This window comes from Agelaius tricolor, unplaced genomic scaffold (assembly GCF_023055355.1).
Source record: "Agelaius tricolor isolate 1412-34295 unplaced genomic scaffold, bAgeTri1.0.p SCAF_35, whole genome shotgun sequence".
In the NCBI taxonomy this organism is placed as follows: Eukaryota; Metazoa; Chordata; class Aves; order Passeriformes; family Icteridae; genus Agelaius; species Agelaius tricolor.
The window spans coordinates 5,851,659-5,861,608 of NW_027269295.1; the positions used below are offsets into that span (position 1 = coordinate 5,851,659).

Below are 9,950 nucleotides of genomic sequence, written 5' to 3' on the forward strand. Positions count from 1 at the left end.
CATTAAAATGATCGAGAGACATGACTTATTTTGTCATGTCATCTGATGCCTCCCTCTCTCGCCCCAGCCAGGCTCCGGGAGCTGTTCAGAGCAGGGGAAGAACCCGCTCCAAATTTAGATCCTAGCAAAAGAAAAAAAAAAAAAATTAATTTAAAGAACCCAAATTGCGAGCGTGGCCTTGGGTAGCAGAGAGGGAGCTGCGTGGTGGGGAGGGTCGACATCCCTCGGAGCTTCTTCCGCGCCCGGGGACGTGGATTTCTGTCTAAAAATAATGGGGGGGAGGAGGGGGGTGGGAAAAAAAGGAAAAGGAATACAGGCGCGCAGGCAGCAGCGAGCAGCGCCTGGCTGGCTGCCAGAGAAGGGGCAGTGACTGAGCATTTACAGCATCCCCGCCTCCCGCATGCGGCGGGGCAGGGGCTCGGCGCCGCATCCCCCGCGGCCGGTACCGCACCGCGCTGCGCCGCACCGCACCGGGGGGGCCTGAGCGCCTCTGCCGGTGCCCGGGCGGCCCCGAAGGGGTTAAGCCGGGACCTGCCGCCGGGACCTGCCCAGCCAGCCCGGCAACTCGGCGGCGCGCAGCAGGAGCGGGCGGCTGCGGCCGCCTCCAGCCCGCGCTCACCGGCGGCGGCACCGGCGGCAGCACTGCGCAGGTAACCGGGGCTGCGCGCCCCTGGCACCGGGCTGCGGTGGGGGGGGGAGGAGGAGGAAGGTTCTGGACGCTGGAGCATCGCGGACTGAGGGGGGTGCCGGGCCCCGGCGGGCAGCTCGGTGCCGGGCCGCCTCCCGGGCCAGGCTCGGGCCCCCGCTGCGGCTGCGGGAGGGGGAGCCCGGCGGGTGCGGGAGCCGGCGGCGCGGCGGAGGGCGCTGCGGGGCCCGTTCCCTGCTGCTTCCCCCATAGCGGTCACCGCTCCTCTCAGCCCTGCACCTGATTAAGGATGGATCTGTAAATCCCCCTCCCGGCCCCCCCTCCCCTCGCTGGCCCCTTTTGCCCCCCCCCCCCCCCCCCGCATCCCCCCCATCCCTACCGCTCCCCCTCCAGGCCGTTCCTCCTCGCCCCCTCGACGCTCCCGCGTCGCCCCCGCAGCCCCCCGCGCCGGCCCGCGGGCGATGGGGACCTAGCCCCGCAGCCGTGTCCTTCTCCCACCTGGCCACTCTTGGTCAAGGTCACTGCAGTAATTCCATATGAGCTGCTGGGTGCTGCCGCCTTATCTCCCACACAGCTTCTGTTTCACTCCCTTTATATTCCGGGGGGGGGGGGGGGGGGGGGGATGATTCTGTGTTTGATAAACCCTCAGCTCTAAATCCCGCTGGCAGCTCCAGCCCTGATTACGGGTTCCTCTCATCCCTGCCCCAGCCCATGCTTCCCATCTCTTTCCATTCAGACTTCCCAGGCCATCTCATAGCGGCAAAGTCCAGCTGGGGTCAGGTTTCTGGCCAGGATGAGCCATGCCGGGAGCCTGTCACTGGACCTTGGGGTTTGTCCAGCTAGAAAACCTGTTGGAGGCAGAAGGAACCATCCTGCCTCCTCTTCAGACTGCCAATGTGCTTGCTGGTGGCACCTTTGGAGAATGTGTCTTTATCTCCACCTTCAGACTGCCAATGTGCAGCTTTCCAGGCTGGTGGCACCTTTGGAGAATGTGTCTTTATCTCCACCTGGGTGTTGGTGGAAAGCAGAGCATGGAGCCAAGTCCTGGAGGACTTTGCTGTGTTACTGCCCTTGTCCCAGAGGCGTTTCTGTGCCAGGCGGGCAGTGGCCTGGCCGACTGCACCATGGGCTCTCCCGGCGGGATCCAAAGGCCGCGCTGACGGGCTGCATTGCGAAAGGGAATCGGTGCAGGGAACCGACTCGAGAGAAACTTTGTCCGCCCGTGAGCGTGGCGGTGCCAGGCTCCTCTCTGACTCACAGGAGATGTTGCTGGCGGAGCTGTGGGGCACCTGGCTGCTGGCCCACAGGAGCAGGATGTGCTGGACTGGTCGTGCGGGTTGTGTGGGACCGTGGTGGGTGCCGTGCATGGCTTGTGGGCTACATCTCCTGGGGAGGCTAGGTATTGGGACAGAGGCCTGGCCCAGCTCCAGTGCGATGGAGTGGTGTCCTGAGCTGGGAGAGGGCTGGATGTGGTGCAGCAGCTGCAGTCCAGGGAGGTACTGGAAACCGAGGTGAATGATGAAATGGACACTGATAACTGCTGTCTGCAGACTGCTGTATGGGGGAGATATTCCTCTGCTCACATGTGTTATCTTGGATGGGGGAAAAATTGCTAGTGAGTTTTGTCACAGCTGCAGTGAGGGCTCTGGGAGCAGCTCAGCTCCCCCGTACTGCGGTGCAACCCTGCCGAGGGCAAGGCAGCCTCTGCCTCTCCCTCAGCTTGACTCTTTGATAAAATGAGGGTGAACAGTGTCTTCTCACCATGCAGGGAGAAGGTGAGGATTTAGGACTAGCATGGAGCAGGGCACAGGGTTGTGATGGGCTCATGTGAGGACAAGTCCAGATTGCCCCACATCACTGCATCTGTGTCAGTGCAGCACATCCCAAGGACAGGCATTGCCCGTGGGGAGGTACCAGGGCAGCTCCCAGCCATGCCAACCCCTGCTGCCCCTGTGTCTTGGTCCAGAGGAAGCTCAGACAGCTTGGGGTTTTGGTGAGAGGGGCATTGCATTATCCATCCTGCTGGCTAACCTGGCACTGGCTGTTAGCACCCTGAATTCACCAGCCTCTCGCGGGAGCAAAATTACCGAATTTGCTGGGAAAACCTGCCTGAGCAGCTGCCAGCACTAGAGAGTCGTTATAGGCTCTGACTCATGACGAAGTTTTGGGTTTGCACGATGCAGCCTTGACAGCACTGAGAGCCTTGGGCTGGGACAAGCAGGGCTGTGTGCAGCTGCAGGTAGTGAATCTGGGTGTACAGGGGAACTTGTGGCTGCACAAGGGCTGGGAGGGTCTGAAATCAGCTTTGCCAGGAGAGTGGAGTTGAGGCAGACAGGATCTGGAGGAGGGAGCTGCCATTTTCAGATGATTACTTTTAGAAACAGAAGTGCAGGGTAGAATCTCCAAATGTTGCTGAATCCAGAGTCAAAACTTGTGGTGGCTTGGCAATTCTGGGTATCACTTGCCATGAGATTTCTTTTCCTCTTGAGCATCCTGTGTGTCTGAGTTGGTGAGTTGTGGCAGCCTAGCAGGGTGCATCTGATGCCCCTATCATGGTCACATCCACCTTGAGAAATGTCCCTGGTGCCAGTCAAGGACTCTGGGAATGGGTCTTGGTGGTTGGGGTGATGCTGAGATCTCTGTGTCACTGTTCCCTGCTGCAGGTGCCGGTGAGGCTGTGGCCGTGCTCACTCATCCCTTCTCCACTGTTCCTGCCTGCCACCAGCAGGTCTCCAGCACCACACAGCCATGACAACCTCGGCGCTGCGTCGGCAGGTGAAGAACATCGTGCACAACTACTCAGAGGCAGAGATCAAGGTGCGGGAGGCCACCTCCAATGATCCCTGGGGTCCTCCCAGTTCTCTGATGTCAGAGATCGCTGACCTCACCTTCAACACAGTGGCTTTTGCCGAGGTCATGGGCATGATCTGGCGGCGGCTGAACGACAGCGGTAAGAACTGGCGTCACGTCTACAAAGCCCTCACCCTTCTGGACTACCTCATCAAAACTGGCTCCGAGAAGGTGACCCACCAGTGCCGGGAGAACCTCTACACCATCCAGACGCTGAAGGACTTCCAGTATGTGGACCGTGACGGCAAGGACCAGGGCATCAACATCCGGGAGAAGGTGAAGCAGGTGATGGCGCTGCTGAAGGATGAGGAGCGTCTGAAGCAGGAACGGGCGCATGCGCTGCAGACCAAGGAGCGCATGGCCCTGGAGGGCATGGGCAGTGGCAGCCACCAGGTCTCCTACGGCCGCCGGGCATCACCCTACGGTGAAGATTACAGCCGGGCACGGGGCTCACCCTCCTCATTCAACTGTGAGTGCTACTGGCAGTTCACTCGGGCTCTCTCAGGGGAGGCAGGTGTTACATTTCGTTTGCACCTGCTTGGTGCCCATCATTCTTCTGCATCTTTTGGGATGGTGGTGGTGAAGCCCATCCTGCACCACAGGGCAGAGATTTGGCTGGGCCAGTGGTGGACCCCAGTAGCAGTGGCAGCTGGTGGTGCCTCCAGCCTTAAACTCATGGCTTGTTCAAGGTAGTGAGCTCTAAAGTGTGGCTACATCTCCTGGGGAGGCTGGGTATTGGGACAGAGGCCTGGAAACTGCTGGTGTGCTTTCCAAAATACCTCAAGTCCTGATGCCACTCCTTCCCCTTTTCCTCTTTTATCTCCCAGCATCATCCTCATCCCCACGGTTTGCCTCTGACCTGGAGCAAGCACGGCCCCAGACGACAGGAGAGGAGGAGTTGCAGCTGCAGCTGGCACTGGCTATGAGTCGGGAGGAGGCAGAGAAGGTAGAGTGGCCCTGCCCGTCCTGGAGTGTGAGGCATCTCCCTTACCTTGCCTGATCTGTGAACACAGTGGGTCAGTTCCCTGGGAAGAGGAACTGCCTGAGGGCTGCCTGAGGCTGGTGCATGTACCTGCAACTGTACCAGGCTGCTCGCATTGTGTCTAGCATCCAAAATCACCAGCGGGCAGATGGAGGCGTGGGCTGCCCCTGCTCCCTGTTCTCATATTAGAGAGGACAGCACCAGGCTGGGATCTGTCCAGCCTCCCAGACACCAGGGTGAACTTGGGGGGTCTTTTGGATTTACCCCAAAGCCTACCCCCCCAACCTGGTTGCCCTCCTCTGCTGAGGACTTTTGGTCTAAGCTCCCCCATTCCTCTTGCCTACCCGCAGAGGTTTTAGGAGGCAAAGCCTTACCCAGCAGTTTGTGTGGGTGCAGGCCAGCACCAGGGCCTGCACCCACAGGGCTGGGGGCTCACTGCACACAGATGCTCCCTGCCACTGTCTGGTCCTTTCAAACTAGGCTAAATGGAGCACTGGGAAACAGCCCCAGGAGGAATCAAGCAAGTGAGATGTTGTGCCCAGTGTGAAGCCACCTCAGGCTGTCCCTTCTGTCTGCTGGCCCCTTTTCCACCAAGAATGGATTATTTGGTCACCAGCAAACAGCTAGCACAGTGTGCATGAGCCTGTAGGTACAGCCAGTACACAAAATCAGAGGAACATAGGGATCAAGGAGCTGCATGGCTGGACTGGTGGGTATCTCCTGGAGTTGTCACCCAGCACCATGAGCTCAGTCGTGCCAGGCAGAGGATGTGCTCTAGAGATGATGCTTGTTGTTGCCAGTCTTTCCTGCTCGATGGAGGCTCTTTTGGAGGTAGAGCAGGGTGTATATCCCTATTTTTGTCCTGGAATTGGAGTATTTATAGCATCCTCACACTGTTCCAATGAGCACTGAAGAAACTCTCTGGAAAGTGTTGCCTTTTTCTTGGAGTCCATCTGGGCTGCACAGTCATGTACACACATTTATGGGTGTCACACACATACACCCTTATCCGGGTACCCATTCCCAGCCCCCATGAGTCTCCACACTGCTGGAAAAGTGTCATGGGGCAGTGATCAGGGCCACCATGGTGGTACAGGGACAGCCTCTCCCCAAAGTCTACTCAGGTCTACGTTGGGGCTGGCAGGAATCCCAAACTGAGGCCGGTCAGTGTCACAAACCATCTTTCCCCAGCAGGCTGCCAGGGCAAGGAGATGTCTTACTCATCTCCTCTCCTTCACTGACTGCATCAGGGTCCCCAAAAACCTCCCAGGGGAGATGCTGACTGCCTAATTTAGGGTCATCCCAGCCTTAATCCAGTGGCAGGTGATGGGATCGGGGAAGGAGCTGGGCAGGGGCTGCACGGAACCTGAGCAGGAGCTGGTTAGAGAGCACAGGGACACTGGGCTGGGGGTCTGCAGGCAAGGCCAGCTGGATGGGCACAGATGCTGTGCAGGCAGGCAAGGGGCCACTGGAATGGTGGTGGCAAGGAGAGGGACAACCACAAGCAGTCTTGCGAGTTGAGGGCAAGCTGAAATATCACCCAATTTCCTCTGTTGCCAGAAGCCACTTCCTCCACTTTCCAGTACAGATGAAGAAAGGCAATTGCAGCTCGCGCTCGCGCTGAGCAAAGAGGAGCACGAGAAGGTACCTGTGTCCTACAGTCCTGGCGCTCCGCTCTCCTTGCACTTGGTCTCTCTGTGGCACCGGAGCCCAAAACATCACCTTGCTCCGGTGCCCGCTTTGCTTTCGCTGCTCCGGGCTGTCTGCTGAGTGCTCTCCTGGGGGGCTCGGCCCTGGAGGAGCTGTCTGCTCAGATGCTGGGACTTCTTGGGTGGCAGCTCCTGTGCTGGGTGTGTCTCCTGGAGAAGGTGCTGTCTGCAGGGTTGCTGAGCTCACAGGTCCCATCCCTTGTCCCCACAGGAAGTGAGGACCTGGCAAGGGGAGAACTCCCTACAGCAGAGACCTGTGGAGGAGACTGCTCCAGGCAGGGACGAAGAGCAAGAAGAAGATAAGATGAAGAAAAGCCAGGTATAGCACTGGAGGCTGGGTGGCCACACAGGGGTGATCCTGAAGGTCTGCCCCAAGCTCCTCTCACCTTTTTATTCCCTTCCTGTCTGCAGTCTTCTATTCTGGAGCTGGCAGATATATTCGGGCCGGCGCCAGCCCCCTCCAGCCACACGTCTGCTGACCCATGGGATATGACAGGTGAGGACAACTTGCAGGCTGCCAAAATTTGGGACAGTGGCAGAAAGTTGTCCCTTGCCTCTGTTCCTCCAGCAGCTCAACAATGAGGACCTCTGCCTTCTCCCTCTTGTGCCTACTCCATTACACTCCCAGGTGGTACTGCTGGAAGCCATGGTCTCCTGGCCACATAACCACCACTCAGCATTCCTCTGTGCTCTGCATTGTTCCCCTCTCCCAGAGTTTCCCTTTTTTTCCAGATATGAAACCCAAAGTGGAGCCGGTGGCCTCTGCCTGGACCGGTGCAGCGGATCCCTGGGTGCCAGTCCCAGACCCTGGTGGGGAGCCCCTCTCCCAGGCGAGCTCCTCATCCCAGCAAACCCCTGCTGGGCCCTGGGACTTTCCGCCCAGCACCACTGCAGCCTCTGACCCCTGGGGGAAGGCACCGATGTCTTCTGGCTTCCCTCCTGCAGACCCCTGGGGAACAGCATCCCCCCCAGCCCCCCAGGGCTCCAATTCTACACCAGCTCCTGACCCTTGGGCTGCTGTGCCTGAGCAGCCTCCAACCACTGGTAAGAGGCCCAATGGACCTTCTGGCTTTGCTGAGGATTGAGGACAGCCTTGACCATCACTACCCTACTGCAAGTGGGCATCTCTGGGTTCTCCCCCCTTCCTCCTTCAACCAGCTCCCCAAGCACCCCTTCCCCACCCTCCTGTCCCTTAGCAGGACCTCTGCTCACCCCTCAGCATCCTGAAGACTTCAGGGAACTTTTAGGCTTTATCTTTGTACAGAACAGGCTGCTTTAATTAACATGGCAGTTAATAGAGCCATCTGATGGGAGCAGGTGGCAGCCCCACACCCCTCCAGCAGTGGAGTGATGCTGTGTCCCATTACTGATACCTATTTGCTCAACCCAAATGACCCCTGTACACCCTGCCAGGACTAGACAGGACCGTTGCTGGTCGCAGGTGCCATGTTGCAGATGGGGAAACAGTTGTAGGAGCAGCCTGTGTTTCAAAGCTCATTGTCACTCTCAGTTCCTCCTGGGTGTTTCCTCCAGCCCTGTGCAGGTCCTGCATGTGTTGCCCCCTGTTTTGGTCCCTGGTGAGGGTTGCAGAACCTGGTCTGGGGGCCAGTGCTGTTTGCTAAAGCATTCCTGCAGACCTGTCCCCTCTACCTGTCCCTGCTGGAGCTGGGAAAGGGACCTGCTTGTTATGATGTAATGGCTGCAAGCAGTAGGGGTGTCTTGGTCTGCAATGATCCTGTGATCTAGCGCATCTAAGCCTTCCCCAGTGCACATTCCTGACCCCCAAACCCATGCCCTGCATTGCATCCCGTCTTCTCTGTCTCCTTGCAGGCAGCCAGCCCTGCCTCTCTCCTGCCCTTCCATCTCCTGCCCCACACCTCCCTGCTTGCTCCCCTCCTTGAGTGTCCCCTCTTCCCCCCAGCTCCAGGGGGGAACGCTTTTGACCTGTTTGCAAAGCCGCCCGAGCCGCCGGAGCAGGAGCCCTCGCAGCCGCCCTCCTCAGCAAAGTCCAGCAGCCCTGTGGGTAAGAGCTGGGAGTGGGCAGGTGGTGACCTGTCCCTGCCTGTGGCAGGGAGGCAGTTCTAGGGCTGGCCAGGTTGTGTGTAGTTGCTTGTTGGTATGGCCAGATCGTGTTCCCACGGGCACGTGCTGTGGCCTCAGTCTGCCCGACAGCTAAGGGAGCAGCCCAAGTCTCTGTGTGCGCTCATGTCCCTAACTCTGCTGTCTCCCACGGTGGCTTGGGGGATACTTGGGCAGGCCATCTGCAGGCTCAGCCCCACTGTGTCATGCTGTGATCTGGGGTGAGATGTGTTGTCAGCCACCCTGTGCAGTGACAAGGGAGAGTGCTGTCACCCTTGGTGTCTCCCAGCTGGCTCATATGTCTCATCTCCCCTCCCTCCATCTCAGAGCCCGACCCCTTTGGCGACCTGTTCCCCAGCACCAGGCAGGATGGGGCAAAGAACTTTGACCTTGCCAACCTGGCTGACTCCCTGCCTGAATCCAGCAAGGATCGGAAGGACTGTAAAACTCCCGAGGCCTTCCTTGGCCCTGCCGCCTCCTCTCTGGTCAACCTGGACTCCCTGGTCGCACCTACTCCGGCCTCCAAGACCCGCAACCCCTTTCTCTCGGGTAGGTGCTGCAGGGTTGCTGGCCAGGGGCTTCCCTGCGCTGGGCAGGTGGTGGTGGGGGAGAAAGTGGAGGAGCAGAACTGCTGGAAGCGGCCTGGCTATCCTGACATGTCCCATCATTTTACCAGGTCTGAGCACACCATCCCCCACCAACCCCTTCAGCCTCTCTGAGCAGCCCAAGCCGACGCTGAACCAGATGCGGACCAGCTCGCCAGTGCCCGGCCTGCCCACCGGCCACCCCGCCAACTCCATGACCTACAGCGCATCCCTGCCGCTGCCTCTCAGCAGCGTCCCCGCTGCCACCGCTGCCCTCCCCGCCTCCGCCAGTGCCTTTCCGCAGGCTGGCACCTTCCCCGAACTCCCCAGCACCTTGCCGCAGCCTTTACTGCCGCTGAGCGGCCCCCCGGCCCCGCCGTCCGCGCCCGGGGGGCTCAACCCCTTCCTCTGAACCCTCTGGACATCTGGACATGTGGACCCCCTCCCCAGCTGTTACAATCCCCCCGATCATTCCTTCCACCAAGACTTGGGGGTTTGCTAAGCTGCACGGGAGGGTGCCCCCACGCAGCCCCCTCCCCATGCCCACTGTTGGGGGCAGCCAGCATGAGCCCCCGTGCTTGACGGGCAACAGGGGACCCCTTCCCCTGCGAGGGCCAGTGTGGGGGGCCATGGTGGGGCTGCCTGGGGGGCAGCCAGCATGAGCCCCGGTGCTTGACGGGCAGGAGGGAACCCTCTTCCCCTGTGAGGGGCCATGGCGGAGGCCTTACAAAGGGCTGTGGTGCGGGGGCTCCGCTCAGTGGGCCGGGTGGGTGTACGGGGTCCGGCTGCTGGATGGACCCTGGCGTGGTGGGGCTTTGCCTCAGAACAGCGGGGATCTAGGGCAGCGCAGGGCCGGGGGTGGAAGCCGCGGGTCCTCCCACCCCGCGGGGTTCGCCCTCCCTTGGCTGCTCCCCCTCACCCCCGTCCCGCCGCCACCGCCCCCCGCCCGCTGCTGGGCGCCGCTCCAGGGGCAGGGGCGGGGGCGGCGGTGCTTGGGCGCTGCGATGGCGGCGGCGGCGGCGGCTGCGGGTGCCCGTGCGACAATAAACTGCGCTGAGCAACCCAGTGTAAGCCTGTGAGTGCCCCGTGCCACTATTAAC

The 9,950-nt window shown here is 60.3% G+C and overlaps 1 protein-coding gene across 2 annotated transcripts; it reads left to right on the forward strand.

The window, feature by feature from the left end:
- Positions 1-375: 375 nt before the first annotated feature.
- On the forward strand, positions 376-9,916 carry EPN3 (epsin 3). 2 transcript variants are annotated; one of them, XM_071452860.1, is made up of 10 exons: positions 376-650; positions 3,310-3,965; positions 4,324-4,442; positions 6,039-6,122; positions 6,399-6,506; positions 6,599-6,683; positions 6,920-7,231; positions 8,109-8,210; positions 8,594-8,815; positions 8,943-9,916. In XM_071452860.1, exons 2-10 carry the CDS (start codon positions 3,395-3,397, stop codon positions 9,260-9,262), a joined length of 1,923 nt encoding a protein of 640 aa, XP_071308961.1. In that variant the 5' UTR covers positions 376-650; positions 3,310-3,394; the 3' UTR covers positions 9,263-9,916. The 2 variants fall into 2 exon arrangements, with proteins under 2 accessions (XP_071308961.1, XP_071308962.1); XM_071452861.1 differs by lacking the exon at positions 6,039-6,122 and having other exon boundaries at positions 378-650.
- Positions 9,917-9,950: the final 34 nt, after the last annotated feature.

Excerpts from the sequence above, each read along its gene's own strand:
- EPN3 (XM_071452860.1), top strand. The coding sequence starts at position 3,395 with ATGACAACCTCGGCGCTGCGTCGGCAGGTGAAGAACATCGTGCACAAC. Across the intron at positions 7,232-8,108 it reads TGAGCAGCCTCCAACCACTG|CTCCAGGGGGGAACGCTTTT; the intron begins GTAAGAGGCCCA and ends TCTTCCCCCCAG. Across the intron at positions 8,816-8,942 it reads CCGCAACCCCTTTCTCTCGG|GTCTGAGCACACCATCCCCC; the intron begins GTAGGTGCTGCA and ends TCATTTTACCAG.